Genomic DNA, 15667 nt, shown 5'->3' on the forward strand with positions numbered 1-15667 from the left:
TTTCCACACGGTGTGGGTAGAGCCGGGTCAAGGTATGTATTTCCGCACCCTTTTACTACGGATATATATATTTCTTGCTTCATTGTTCTTCTGTTTTTATCACCCATTAAAGAATGGCACCCCAGGCAAGGGCCCTACTAGGCTGTGCCTTAATCTACCACTGGGTGTAAAGGAGGACGGCGATTCTACCAACTGTGCTGCGCACTAGGCTAGAAGCTCTTCCATAAGTACGCCCGCCCAAATAAATACTTGTGATCGTTTGGCGTTGCAATGTGATAAGGTCAAAACGTTTATCAATCTGCATTTAGTACCTAGCATTCACCTCAGGGTATTTTGGTCCTATTAGCGCTATGATTGTTGTCATTTTGAATTGACTCTGAAAATGATGCCCTTTTCTTCATAGGACTTTGAGATATACAGGGTGTCTCAAAAATACACGGCATAACTTCAGGAATCAGTTCCTCATATGTAGACAAAAAAATATTTTATATCAACATAGTTCCGGAAATGCTTGGTTCCCGAGTTATTAACCGGAATGTCTTATTTCCCGCAGGTGATTTCCTTCATCACAAGGTATTAACAGAATCTGGTGGTTTTCCATTCCGACCATGTACTCAAATCAGGAGCAAGCGGATATGCACTTTATGTACGGTTTGGCGATGCTCTGGAAGCTCGTCTTTGGTACCACGAAAGGTTCCCGAAACGAAGATGTCCAGACAGGAAAATGTTTGAAGGTGCCCATCGCCGTCTTTGTGAACATGGGACCTTTACACCTCATGCTGCCGACAGAGGACGACCAAGATCTACGACTCCTGAAGTAGAGGGGTGGACCAACTGGCTGGTCTTCCATCCCTTGTGGTGGAGGTTGATAGCCTAAATAAGTTTAAGGCTCAGCTGGACAGGTATTTTGAACGAACAGAGGGGTGAAGTGGAAGTGGTTTTTTTTTTTTTTTTTTGGCTGATGCTGCATAAGCTTGCTTTCTTGCATCAAATGCCTCTACTAATGCTAATGCTAATGCTAATGCTAACTGTCTGGCCTCCACGCTCACCGATTTAAACCCACTAGACTTTTTCTTGTGGGGCCATTTAAAGCCATTGGTGTATTCGATTCCGGTAGTTGATGTGGAAACTCTCCGCAATCTAATTGTGGCAGGTTGTGAGACAATATGAATCATGCCAGGAACTGGCATCGTCTTCGCGAGTCCATGAGACGTCGATGTGGTACTCAAGCAGAAGGTGGGCATTTTGAACAATTACTATAAGGTGATGTGAACAGTAAAGTGTCATAGACAGACCTTCAAAACTCGGAAACCAAGCATTTCCGCAACTATGTTGATATAAAATATTTTTATTGTCTATATATGAGGAATTCATTCCTGAAGTTATGTGTATTTTTGAAACACCCTGTATAAATATAAAATTTCAGTTTATACTTTGTGCATGCCAAGAGGTTAGTTTACAACTTCATTTGCAACTGCTGAACTTTATTTTATTTATTTATTTATTTTTTTTTTTTTTTTTTGCAAACGCCACTAAAGTTTTAGCCAAAGCAACTAAGGTTTTAGCACAATACACAATAAAGAATTATGGATGACATTTTTGGACATAAAGAAAGCGTTTGATGCCGTGAACAGAGAGAAAGTGGACAGTGATGGGGTTGACGGAGAACTTCGAAATAACATCAGGTTTGAGGCAAGGAGGCGTCTTGTCACGCTACTGTTCATAGCTGTCATAAATAATGTGCAATGTAGAGTGACAGAACAATTTGGACAAGACCAGATGAAAGTAATGCTCTTCGCAGATGATCTCTGCATATGGGAAGAAGTGCAATATCAAGTTGATATGTAGGCTGGTATGGCCAATGAATTTGGACTGATTTTCAGTTAGGAGAAGAGTGAAGTAATGATTCTAAAGAGGAGTGGCGAGCCTGAGGGATACATTACAATGGTGGGGAAATAGCTAAAAATGGATAACAACTTCAAGTATCAAGGCAGCACCATTACAAAGATTGGAGTGATAGAGGAAGAAATAAGTAGACGGATGCAAGCGGGCGGGAATTTCTATAGGCAGACAAGATATCTGATCTGGGACAGGAACATACCACTGAAGTGTAAGGAGGCTATGTATCAGACCTATTACGTACCATTTGTGATGTATGCATCTGAAACTTGGAGTAAGAGGGAAAAAGGATGAAAGCAGAATGCAGGGGACAGGAATGAGATTTGTGAAGAACATAGCCAGAAAGACAAGACGTGACAAAATCAGGAATGATGTGATTAGGGAGAGAATTCAGGTTGAAAAACTCCAGAATAGGATTGAAAAGGTCCCATTTGAAATGGTTTGGACATTTCAAGAGGATGAACGAGAGGCGTTTGCCAAGAAGAATGTTTGATTTACAATTAAAGGACAAAAGACCAAGGGGACACCAAGAATGAGGTGGCAGGACACGATAAAGACAACGTCATTAACAGGGGAGGAAACTGGAGTGAATTCAATGACGGAGAGAAGTACATGGACAGGACATGGTGGTGAAGCCTCATACGTCGACCCCTGGAACAGCGGAACGATGACAGATGATGATGATCTAAGGTTATGAAACGTCCATGCATTCTATCTATAAAGTACGCGACGTCTTTATTGCTGCTAAGTACAGTACAAATACCAGAACCAATAATACTCATCTCTGCTCAACTTTCTTGACTAGCTTTGCTATGGTATGAAAAGACAACGTCTTTTCATACCACAGCAAAGCTAGTCATTGTGAAAAGACAACGTCTTTTCACATTGTTTTCAAATTACGTTGAAAAGTTCAAATTTAAAGTCTTTTCAAATTACAATGTCTTTTCAAATTGTCTCCACCGAAGACGTTGTCTTCCTTGGAGACAATGTGAGGTGCCGCCTTCCGTGGAGGTATAGGCAGGGCACTAAGCAATATCTTATATTCTAGCAATACTAAACTCTAGCACTGCACTGTTACCCCTGGAATATAAATATGAAAATAAAAATATGAGAGTACATCTGGTGCCACATGTGATAGCGACAAACTTCCGGTATGTACCAGTACGTTTACATGGATTATTAGCAAGTTGTACATTGGCACTGCACTTTCAGGTGTTGAAATGAACTTAACCCAAATTCTTTAAAATAAATACAAGACGGAAAGTATATAAAAAACATACCTCTTGAGAGCGAGTCAAAGGACTGCAACCATGTTTTGCCCGTAGAGTATTGTGTCTTTTAAGACATTCGTCGATAAATTTATTTTTGTTAATCTGTTAAGAGAAACCACAATTAAAATACAGTAGCATGTACACAAAAATACCATAACATATTCACAAGTACTCTTTATACTATTCGTTAGATTCACCGGAATGGTTGATGTGAATTATCATTTTTAACCACACTGGTATAGAAATATCAAATTACGATAAAATTTATGTCATTGTGTAATTTTTCATGATAAATCTCTCTGTAATACCATAATATAATTGTAACTCCGAAACGCGCAACCAGATATGCTATAAAAATGTGCACTACAACATCACATCTCTCGTTTCAAATATAATGCAGTAAACAAGATTTGGAGGCTGGAAGCCTTTTGGCAAGATGATGGCAGAAACGTTTGAGAGATGATCATAGCTTTAAACGTGTTAAAAATAGCATTTTAAAGAACATGGCAACATCAGCAGACCAAAAAAGTCATATTATTATGGCTTACCGAGAATTACAAGTGTGTGTATTATGTCTGTAAATGCATTTTCCCTGGTCAATTTGTCCATTTAGCTAGAAAAATTCAGAGTTTTCGGTTCTTCCGGGGTGGGGGACCTTGCTGTCCTCGCCTGAGACCGACTCAGACGAGGAGAGCACGGTGTCCTCTCCTGATATGATAAAAGCCCATAAAAGTTCCTCCAGTTATTGATAACATTCGAGCTCGGGCCTTTTACATCCGATGTGGCGAGGACGGTAATTATAATTAATGTACTACAGTGCAGAAAGCACCAGGAGACAGAGATAACATTTAGGTCCCTCTTTCTCACAGAATCCATAGGAAGAGAAGTTTAAAGCTAATCATCCACACTTCTAGTATAGCCCAGTGTGTTGCAGCTTTTCGGAGTGCCGGACCACTTTGGAATGGGACCAAAATTGGCAGAAAAAAAAAACCAAATCCATATAAACTTTACTTTGTTCATTCACTTCGATGCCTCAAAAACCCTTTCTTTTCTAGACTAGAGACAAATAATTCACATTAACTACTTCGTGAGAATTTGTTTTTGGATAGATATGTCTAGTATATTTTACTTTTATTTTAAACGGCACCAAAATATCTATATATAGAAAACCGATCATATTTGTTAGAATATTTAACAAAACAGTTGGGAAATGTTCGCGTAACACCAATTGAGAAACTCTGGCATAGCTTATATGACGTGATGCAGCTAGGCACCTTATCTAAAATAGAACCTATCGGCTTGTCTTTAAAGATGAGTCCACATTCGATTTAACAAGGCAATGAAAAAAATACAGATCCCTAATATCTTCGAGGTGGTCGCATCTCAGTGCCACCATGGAAAGGAGCCACTATTGCGTCGGTGGTCTGATAGTTAAGGAATCATGAAGAACAGTCCACTGTTTTCCAAATTTTCGAGGAAGGATGCTCAACTGCTCAAATGGATATTTACGAGACCATTGAAAAAATGAAGTTTTTTAGAGGTTCTAGATGAATTCACTTTTATGTACAATAATGTTCTTCTTCCTCACTGTTCTATCAAAAGCCATGAGAAATCATTGATTTCGAGAACCGGTAAGTTATTAAAATAATGTGCAAATATTTTGGTCTATAAAGGAGATCAGCGATTAGCAGGATTTAAACATTTTAAGATTAGCAATACACTGAGGAGATCGGGGCTTAGAGGGGAACAGGTATCCTGTGTGTTATCAGACACTCAGCCTAAAACACTGATGGATCCAATATCTCTCTATTACAGAAGATTTAGGAGAAGTCCGGTTGGCCTGCCTCCCTAAAATCCACTCATGCACACCTTCTCGATGGTAAGCCCTGTTACGTCACTTAGGTGGCAACGAACGTGTAGAGTGGTTCTCTTCAAGACGCCTGGTCAGCGTGAAGAGGAAAAGACCAAACCCTCCAGCAATGAGAGCACAACAATACAAATGGCCCTCAGTCCCCAGCAGCTTTCACTCTCCCTCTTACGGCAGCGAGAGGATCAGAGTGGAAGCAGAGGGTGCTAAGAATCTCTGGGTACGAACAGGCTGCCATGCACGGAAATTGAACTTGGCCTGTTATAACGTACGATCACTCATCGGTGAAGACAGGATATTAGAGCTGGAAAAGGAATTAGAAAATGTGAATTGGAATATCATCGGTTTGGCTGAAACAAGAAGAAGAAATGAATCACTTATAAGTTTATCAAGTGGAAATCTGCTGTACACCAATGGAAACAGTGAAAGGAGTGAAGGTGGAGTTGGGTTTCTGGTCCATAAAGATTTTAAAAACAACATTTTGGAATTCAAAAGTACATCACCAAGGCTGTCAAGGCTAATACTCAAGATTTCTAAAAGGTACAAGCTAAAGATTATAATGATTTATGCACCAACATCGAGCCATGATGATGAAGAGGTTGAAGAAATGTACACCGAAATTGAGAGGCTTCTAGATGAGCAGAAAACCCACTACACTATTATTATGGGGAACTTCAATGCTAAGGTTGGAAAAAGGCAAAACAGCGCAGAAAGAGGAACTGTAGGAAATTTTGGAATTGGTGAAAGAAATAAAAGAGGTGAATGACTTGTGGAATTTGCAGAATCTCAAGGACTGTCAGTAATGAACACTTTTTTCAAGAAAAGGGTGAACAGAAAGTGGACATGGAAGAGTCCAAATGGATTAACAACTAATGAAATCGACTTCATCCTCACTAACAGAAGATATATTGTGAATGATGTTACCGTCCTGAATAAGGTAAATGTTGGAAGTGATCACAGAATGGTAAGATGTACACTTGATATAGATGTAGGAAAGGAAAGGAAAAAACTGACTCGAGTAAATAATACAAAGGTCTTTGAAATAACAGAGGAGGAGAAAAAGCAGTATGTACTGGAACTTAAGAACAAGTTTGAGCTTCTGCAGACTGCTCAGGACCAAGATATCGACGAGGAATATTACAACTTTCTGAAAGTGATAAAGCCCAAGAAACCTATAGGGAAACAGAAATCCAAAGAAGAAAAAATTAGTCAAGAAACACTTGTCATGATGAACCAAAGACGACAAATGAAGAGCAAGAAAAACACTGACAGGGAGAAAATTGAGTATACTGAGTTATGCAAAGCCATTAGAAAGAGACTCAGAGAGGACATAAGAAGATTTAACACAAGAAAAGTAGAACAAGCATTAAGGGAAAACAAAGGATTTAAATCAGCAGCCATGAGCAGTAATACAGAAAGACAAATGATACTGAAACTGAAGAATAGTGATGGTGTACTTATAAACAGCAGAGAAGGCATAATTCAAATAGCAGAAGACTACTATAGAGAATTATACAAGGAGCGAGGGAATGATACCAGCAGTGGGGAACATGGATTGCAAAGTAGCAACACATACGACATACCCGATATTCTTCCTGATGAGGTAGAACATGCATTGAAGAAAATGAAGAATCGGAAAGCCCCAGGGGAAGATGAAGTTACTGTAGAGTTGTTAAAATTGGGAGGAAGAGACATAACACAAAAACTGGCAAGGCTCTTCACAAAGTGCATTAGAAAAGGTGTGATGCCTAAGCAGTGGAATAATGCAATCATAGTTTTGCTGCATAAGAAAGGAGATAAATCAGAAATTGGAAATTATAGACCAATTAGCTTGTTATCCCATATCTACAAGTTGTTCACAAGGGTCATTACTAACAGATTAGAAAGAATACTTGATGAGAATCAACCGAAAGAGCAAGCTGGCTTTAGGACAGGATTCTCAACTATGGATCACCTTCACGTAATATCACAGCTAATGGAGAAAGCAAATGAATATAAAACACCATTATGCCTGGCGTTTGTGGATTATGAAAAGGCGTTTGACTCCATACAGCATAAGGCAATGTTCCGGGCACTGGAAAGACAAGGCATAGATACTCCATATATTATGATTTTGAAGAAAATATATGAGAGTGCTACATCCTTTATTAGACTAGACAAAGACAGTAGCAAATTTAAAATCAAGAAAGGAGTTCGACAAGGAGACACAATATCTCCAAAGCTGTTTACTGCTGCCCTTGAGGAAGCTTTCAGAAGATTAGACTGGTCGCAGAAAGGAGTCAATGTGAACGGAGAGTACCTAAACCATTTACGATTTGCAGATGACATTGTGGTCATAAGCCACGATCCCAAAGAATTAGAGGAAAATCTTAATCAGTTATGCACAGTTAGTAAGGATTTTGGACTAAAGATGAATATGGCTAAAACAAAAGTAATGATGAACAAGTATGCCACGGAAAGGGAAATAATGATTGAAGGAGCAGTAATTGAAAAGGTGGAGTCATATACTTATCTGGGACAAGTTATTAGCTGTAATAATGATAAATGGCTGGAAGTCAAGAGAAGAATAAATTTTGGATGGATAGCATTCAGGAAATATAGTCACATACTGAAGAGCAATATCCCAGTTTGTCTGAAACATAAAATAATGAATCAATGTATACTCCCCACCATGACTTATGGAAGTGAAACTTGGGCACTCACCAAAAAGAATGGAAGAGAAGCTAAGAACTACACAGCGAAGAATGGAACGAATTATATTGGGAATAAGACTGTTAGATAAGAAGAGAAACACATGGATTAGGCAGCAAACTCAAGTAAAGGACATTCTTATCAAAACTAAAGAACTAAAATGGTCTTGGGCAGGACACATAGCTCGAAGACATGATGACAGATGGACTAAGAAAATAACAGAATGGTACCCAAGAGGAGCTAGAAGAAAACCTGGAAGACAAAGGCGGAGATGGATAGATGAAATTCATGAGTTTTTGAGTAGTAAATGGATGGCTAGTGCTCAAAACAGAAGGAACTGGAAAGTTGCTGGAGAGGCCTTCATCCTGCAGTGGATTGAAAATGGCTGATGATGATGAGGAGATCGGTGTTCAGAGGTAACGTTAAACCCAGAATAAATGAGGGGCCCTGGGTCGTGTCTTGGGATTTAGACATGAGAGAAGTAAATGTACTTTGAGAGTACTGCTTACCTCACCTAGCCTTCAGATCCTAAAGAATCTGAGTCTGGAGATGCAAATGGTCACATACAAACCAGCTATGTCTTTCCGTGACACTTAGAGAGTGCATGCCTATTACTTTTCACTGAACATCTGCAGTCCACAAGCCTCTCATAAGAAACCTAATGTATGCCATCACTTGTCGTGACACAAGGCATACTAAATCTGGACTGCAAATCAGTGAAAAGTGATCCTGGGGAGCGACGAGGTACGCTACACTATCTTCCAGTCGGATAGATGTGTTTGCGTGTTGAAGATACTTGGAGGATGTTTACTGTACTCGTGTGTTGTCGCAACTGTAAAGTTGAGAAGCTAGTATTAGTAGCGGCAAATGATGTAAGAAAGCAAACTTATATAGTCTCAGCCGAAAGTAAAAAAAAAAGAACTGCCCACCTCATCTGTCCATTCCCTCTAACAATTTGACCAATCCTTTCTTAAATTTGATAAAATTTCTTTATTGCTGCTAAGTACAGTACAAATACTAGAAACGATAATATTCATCATGGTGACATGGCCAAGAGTTTTTTTAACTATTTATTCAAACTGCCCACTACCAGATGGATGCATTGCAATCAATTACTCTTTGGCCGAAACCAAATTTTCGCAGATGAATCCTTCATCTGTCCTTTCAATTTAAAATTTTCTCCTTATGTGTGTTGTTCAAGAAAGAGTAAAAATCTCATCAGCATTTATTTCAATCAGGTTCCCTTACTGGTGTTTAGTTTCCAGGCGCTGCATTTTACAGAACTGAAGTTTTTTCTCGGTAAAAGTTTTCCTTTGCTACCCTGGCTAATCTTGTTGCTCTTCTTTGCACCAGTTCCAACAGATTCCCAAAATGTGATGTTTTCTCGATTATAGATAAGGTGCATTTGTTTTGTCGAAGCGCATGGAACCACGAATGCTGTCTCATATCGACGTTGTGGACAATTCTGTGTGTACAGTGTACAGAGTTGGAAGTCTGGCCCTTACACCTTTAAAGTAAGTAAGTCAAGTAAGGAAGGATTGTGGATGTTCAGAACAGCACAGAGATCCGACTTACACCCAGTTGAATATCTTTGGAATGAGCTGGAATGCATAATAAGACAACACCGCAAAGATCTCTTTGTTAGTGAGCTAATGGATGCTTTTAGGTGGAGTGAAGCACAATAACGACAGTTTCTTAGCTGAAATAGTTGAAAGTGTTGGTTACAAAATATGAAAATACACCTTCACTAAAATTTAATTTCCACGACAAAAACAAAATTTAATTTCAACGTTTTTCTGTTCTCGGTGCACATTTTACAACAGCGTGTCCGCTAGACGGTTTCTTAAACAACAGTTTAAGAAATTTTTTTTTTAACAGCGAATTTGAAATTTTAATTCATAATGACAAGAAGGTAGGGTGTCTGGTAGAAATAAAAAGTAAGAAAAATATTTAAAGAAAGTTTTAATCAGGATCTAGCATTTGTTTCATTTATAGATAGTTAAATTACATTAGAATTTTAAATAATGTTATTTTGGCATATGTTAAGAATAATTAAAACAGTATAATATATAAACAAATTTAACACATCGTAGTCATGTGGAAAATCACGAGAACTATAAAAATGATACAGGTACAGTGTTATTCTTAAAGACTTTAATAGATAATAGTTATACGATAAGTCATAAAAAATATGAAATATTGATTAACATAACGTAAAGCTCATAAAACTATATAAAGGCCAAGTTGTATTTCTTTTTTTAGATGATTTAGATGAACTCGATAAGTTTACAATCTCTGCATGATAAATCGACTGTCACTCGTTTTCCACTGATTCAGACAGCGGTTGTCAATTAGTAACAGCCCCTGCATTTGAAACTTTACGTGACTAGCTTAAGTCCCCCTCCAAATTTTAGGTAATCCAAGCATATACAGGGTGATTCAGAAGGAATAGTAAATATTTTGGGAGGTTATAGTATCGATTATTCTGAGTAAAAATGTTCATATAAACATGTGTCCAATTCTAAATGATACAGAGATACAGCTGTTTGAAACTGGCCATTATGGGAGGTATTAAAGAACGATAAATGACTTATTGTTTGTATTCATTGACTTTTTGAATGATACAAAACACAAATAATTGATACTTTTTTTATAGTTCGTAATAAATGTTCGAAAATCCCACCGCCAACCTCAGTGCACTTTGCAACTCTTGTGGTAATATGGCGTGTTGTTCTTCTGAGGTCGTCTTGGCGTTCCTTTATGAGGGCAGCAGTATCCAAAATGCGAGCGAGCAATTCGTCTCTTGTATTCACCTTTTCTTTGCATAATGCACTTTTCATCGATGCTGATCCGTCATGCTGAAAGTACATACCAATCCTTGTAGCCAAGGGAACATCCTCCAATAGTAGTGGAAGTTTGTTTTGCGGAAATTCTAGGTAAATGGGCTCTGTAAGACGGCTTTGTAACACAATAGGCCCAATCAACCAACCAATGTCGATGATACCTTTGGAAATAAATTGATATTAATAATAATACCGCACCACAAAGAAGCGATGTTGAAAATTTTCGTCTGATGAGAGTGAGGGGTGTTGTTGATACCGTTACGGGTGAAAGTAGCTTCATCGCTGAATAGTGTTAATGGAATTAATCGGCGATTAGCATTTATCCACGGACAAAATTGCAATCGTCTCCTGGTTGAAGGTGTTGCAACCGCTGTATGCGAAATGGATACAAAAGCCGTCATTCGCCATACTCTTGTCTGTGGAACACCGATACGCGTAGAAATTCTTCGTGTGCTAATAGTAGGACTACGTTCTACCGACTGAAGAATGCGTTCTGTTTCATCCGCATTTTGTTCATTTGCACGTTCAGAAGAATTATGGGAACTGTACCAGTCTCACGCAGTATTCTGCGGTTAGGAAACCGTCAACAGTATTTTCTACAAGCAGCAGCAGCACTTCCACCACAAACAACATACCGGCATATTGAGCATATGCCGATATGGTTCTTAACAACACTTCTAACACCAAACAGCGTCAGGTTATAACTACTTCTTCTTGGTCACATCTGATTCAGGGAGCTGTGCACACCAGTTTCAAACAGCTGTATCTCCTTATCCATTGAGAATTGGACACATGTTTATATGAACATTTTTAGTCAGAATAATCGATACTATAACCTCCCAAAATATTTACTGTTCCTCCCGAATCACCCTGTATAATAAAGTTTGGTTACCTAAAGAGGTCGTGCTTTCATATATTAGTATGAAAGCACGACTTGTACTTGCATAAAAAAAAAAAAAAAAAAAACTTCACTGGCATGATGACGTTAATTTGGTTGGCGCGAGCTGTCAGCCATGATTAGTGAATCAGTGACAAGAAAGAATATCATACATTTCACGGAAGCTACGAGAAAGCTTTCAACATGTTAAAAAATTCTCTTTTAACGATATAGACACGACCCTTCTTCCTGTTTATCCACCATAGCAGCACTTTCTTCGATGCTTATTTCTGGATAAGTTTTGATCGCGCTGTATTTTGACTTTTCGCTACAGGTAACATGAAGCATCCATCAGTGTTCGCAACGTGTCTGCTCCAGCGAGCACTTTCACCATTCCAAGATTTTATTAAGAATTTCCGGCCTGAAAACTGTTTCCTTAGCCATCGTTAATCGAAGTGCCAACGGTTGATTTCGGATCGACAAGATTTCTGATTCTGTTAAATCTCGTTTTAATATTGTATTGAAGGAGTTCCGCCTGAAAATGCAACCAGCGTGTTTCTAGTCAATCAGCTACAGCCGTAGTGGGAGGCTTTGTCTCGTGCAACGATTCATGAAATGAGGCGAACAGTAACGTAAAATTAGCTCGTACAAGTCACACACTCATCATTAGCATTCTACTCTTCCGTTTGGTACGGGTTGGATCCCTATATTTAGATATCGATCTCCATTGTTGTCGGTCTCTTGGATCTTTCATCATTTGTTGATAGCTCTGAAAGCCTGTGTTTTCCTTTAGGCATTGGAGCCATTCTCTTTTGGGTCTTCCTGGTGGTTTCTTATCTCCAATTCTTCCTGTGAGTACTACATTTGGCAGCCTATGTTGTTTCATCCGGTTCACATGTTCAAATCACCATACACACACTACGAAGGTTTTATTGTTAAAATTTGGATTTCGCTTTCTGAAGAACATCCAATCTTTTTTTTTTTTTTTTTTTTAATTCTCATTCTTTCTTTTAAGGTGTTCTGCTTCTGTTCTTTCTTTACGCTTATCCTTCCATATTAAATTTTAGCCAAAGTAAGCAAGTGTACAACTAAACTATCGATTTAAAGAAGAAGAAAAAAAAAACTGGATGTGGTTATTTTGGTAGTGGTAGTCAAAATACTATCTAAATTTTGTTTATATGCGCAGCTTTCTAGTGTCACAGCTTACGTCATTGTTTTGTCACATAACTTTATGCAGAATGGGAACGAGATATTACACTGCTATTCGGAAGAACTCTCAACATTCTCACAACTAACTACTACTCTACTTGGTCACTTCGTTAGGACCACGAAATAATAGTGTGTTCACCTAACTGATGATCTTCAGGTAATTCTCCAGTGGGGCAAAGACAACTTAGTTGATTTCAACCCTTCTAAAACTCAGTCTTGTCTTATATCTCGCAAAAAGGATTCTTCTGCTCCTATGCTTATCTTTAGTGAAACTCCGATTTCTAGGCAAAATGATATATCCCTTTTGGGGATTACCCTGACTTGTAATCTCTCTCTCTTGGCACAAGCACAATTCCAATATTTTTTTCTCTGCATCTAAAAAACTTAGTTTTCTCTTTCGCTCTCGTCGTTACTTTTCTTCCAAACAGCTGTTCACTCTGTATAAATCGCAAATCCGCCCTGCCATGGAATATTGTTCCCACATCTGGGGTGGTGCCCCCAAAACCTCTCTCAGGCTTCTTGATTCCATTCAGAAGAGGGCAGTTAGGTTAATTAATGATTCATCTCTAACGCAGTCTCTCCACTCGCTTTCTCATAGACGTACTGTTTCTGCTGCATGCCTTTTCTACAGATACTTCCATGGGCACTGTTCTTCTGAATTGGCTTCTATAATTCTCTCTCTCTCTCTCTCTCTCTCTCTCTCTCTCTCTCTCTCTCTCTCTATCAAAACTGTTCAAACACAAGCCAACATCCATTTACTGTCCAACTTCAAACTCACAGAATGGACTTTTCATCTTCCTCGTTTATTCATTCAACTGCCGTTTTCTGGAACAACCTTCCTTCGTACGTATTTCCTGAAAATTTCAATCTACAGAAGTTCAAGTCCAATGTCAACAGATATCTTCTTTCGTCTTCTCAACCTCCAACCCAAGCACGGTACTAAGTACTATAGATTATAACACCTATCGTGTTTGGGGTTTTAATAATAACAAAAAAAAAATAATAAACTCGCTGTTATTGCATGATGTGGCAACATGTTGTTGAAAAGTGATACGAGGAATATTGAGCCATTAATTTAGCAAAATTCTTCTCGATTCCTGGAGTGCCGTGAGCAGAGGAATGGGTTGACGAACGCACCTTTTTAGTTCAGTCACAGATACTCAATGGTAGACCCAGCCGTATATTTCGATTGGTATTCGAGATCAGTGGCTTCCATGGAGGGGTCCTACTCCTAGCGCATTCTTTCTAAAGGTTCTTTGTACGGTGTGTTTACTGATGCTCTGTGACGTTCCTGTAAATGTAGCCATTAATTGTTCCTTCATTTGGCGATGATTGTACCTGATAATCGGCTCCAGAAGTCGAGCACTTCTTTCTGTCGCCTAAAATTTCGGTCGAAATTGCGTCTAGTCACAGATTTTTCCGAGCTGGTTTCCATTCGTTAAAGTTTTCGAACACGTGCAGCCATTCTCCCTACTGTAGCAGCTATTAACACACATCGCATTCATAGTTCTTGGGAAGTTCGTGAGACTCGCTCTCCTCATTACCAGTGAACTGATTTGCGCAGTAGTCGTGGCGGAGGCCCTTCGTAACGTTTTCCTGCATGAATCACACCATGTAACCTCTCGATTTATATATTTTTAATAGCTTAGATCTCCATGGTCCTAATAAAGGGGACGGGCGGCAGTATTATAAATATAAATAAATATGTTATATTATAAATTTGTAGTATGTAGTGATATATTACATTGGTACATTATACTGTATGTAGTACAGAAAGGATTTTAAATCCGTTAATCCTTGCTCTTTTGGAAAATGCCTTGTCTCGCTGTGGGGTGAAATATAAAATTTTACGCGAACTGAAAATCGAACTGAACCATGTCCATCAGTAGTGTTTACCTTAAAAATGGTTTTTCTTCTTTGGAAAAAACACCCTGAAAAATTGTCCATAGGTATTACGTGTGAAAGTCAAAAGTAGGTTTTGACAAATGCAAATTCGTCGGTTAATCACAAAATAGCTATTGCCGAAGGACTTTGCCGATTACATTGGTGTAATACAGGGTTTCGTTTAAATCCATTTACTGCAAAGGAGTTATCCATTTCAACATAGTTTCCTAACTCTGAGCTGGGAAATTTTGCCACACTTGTATATCAGATAAAAACTATTATCTAAAAGGGAGTGAAAACACTGAACTGCTATTAATGTTACACGCACAGAGAGTGAAAGAAATGAACTTGGAACACATAAAATGCAATCGTGACGATGTTGGACAACTGCCTTCCCAGTGGTAGATCCCCTCGAGTGCATGGCAATAATTCAGGCACAAATTCTCGCTAGCACGCATCCAGTTGTTGAGATGATGAAAGCAGAAAGTAGCCATGCTTCTTGGCTACATCAAGGTGCATGCCAATGTTCTTGATTTACCTGTGCCAGTAATGGTCAATTGGAAAATCGACCCGACTTTTATGCATATAACGAACTATTTCTCAATAATAACTAGATATTCAATTTACTTCAGAATCCTTATGGAGTGGCCATCTGAAAACATTTGCGCAAAGCTATGCAGCAGATGCAATAACTTCTTGATATTAAAACTGACATCAGTAATTAACTAATAATGCTACTAAAGTAAATGAACAACGCTGAAATTCGTCAATTAATCCAACTCTCTTTTGGTCGTCTTTCGATCATTTGAAGATCGAAGGTTTTGTTTTTTTAAGTTCCGGTCTCCATACTTGGACACAGTATCACAACTATGTGTACAAGCAATCAATTTTCTTGATTTATTCTTTGTAATTTTAAAATAACAGCAATTTCCATTCTGCTTGTGTTGAATGGAAATTCCAGTTTTTCGTATATCTATGAAAATATTGTACCTATTCTTAAGGAATTTATCGCGGCTTCTTAACTAGTTCGTAATAAATTTCTTTGTGGGCAATGGAGAGAATTAAACGGTATCTTTAAAATACTATTTACAACCATTGGCCAAATAGGGGAATTGTAGCGAATCTT

General features: G+C 38.5%; 1 protein-coding gene across 1 annotated transcript in view; it reads right to left on the reverse strand.

Moving 5' to 3' along the window:
* Window positions 1-15667, reverse strand: part of LOC150087620 (Golgi-associated plant pathogenesis-related protein 1-like) — a 34917-nt gene that overhangs the window by 19157 nt on the left and 93 nt on the right. Inside the window, exon 2 of the mRNA XM_090369830.1 lies at window positions 3180-3272. Coding sequence (XP_090225956.1) covers window positions 3180-3272 — 93 coding nt within the window. The remainder of the gene's footprint in view (window positions 1-3179; window positions 3273-15667) is intronic.

Source organism: Mastigoproctus giganteus, chromosome 3 (assembly GCF_048544385.1).
Source record: "Mastigoproctus giganteus isolate SK-2022 chromosome 3, ASM4854438v1, whole genome shotgun sequence".
NCBI classification, from domain to species: Eukaryota; Metazoa; Arthropoda; class Arachnida; order Uropygi; family Thelyphonidae; genus Mastigoproctus; species Mastigoproctus giganteus.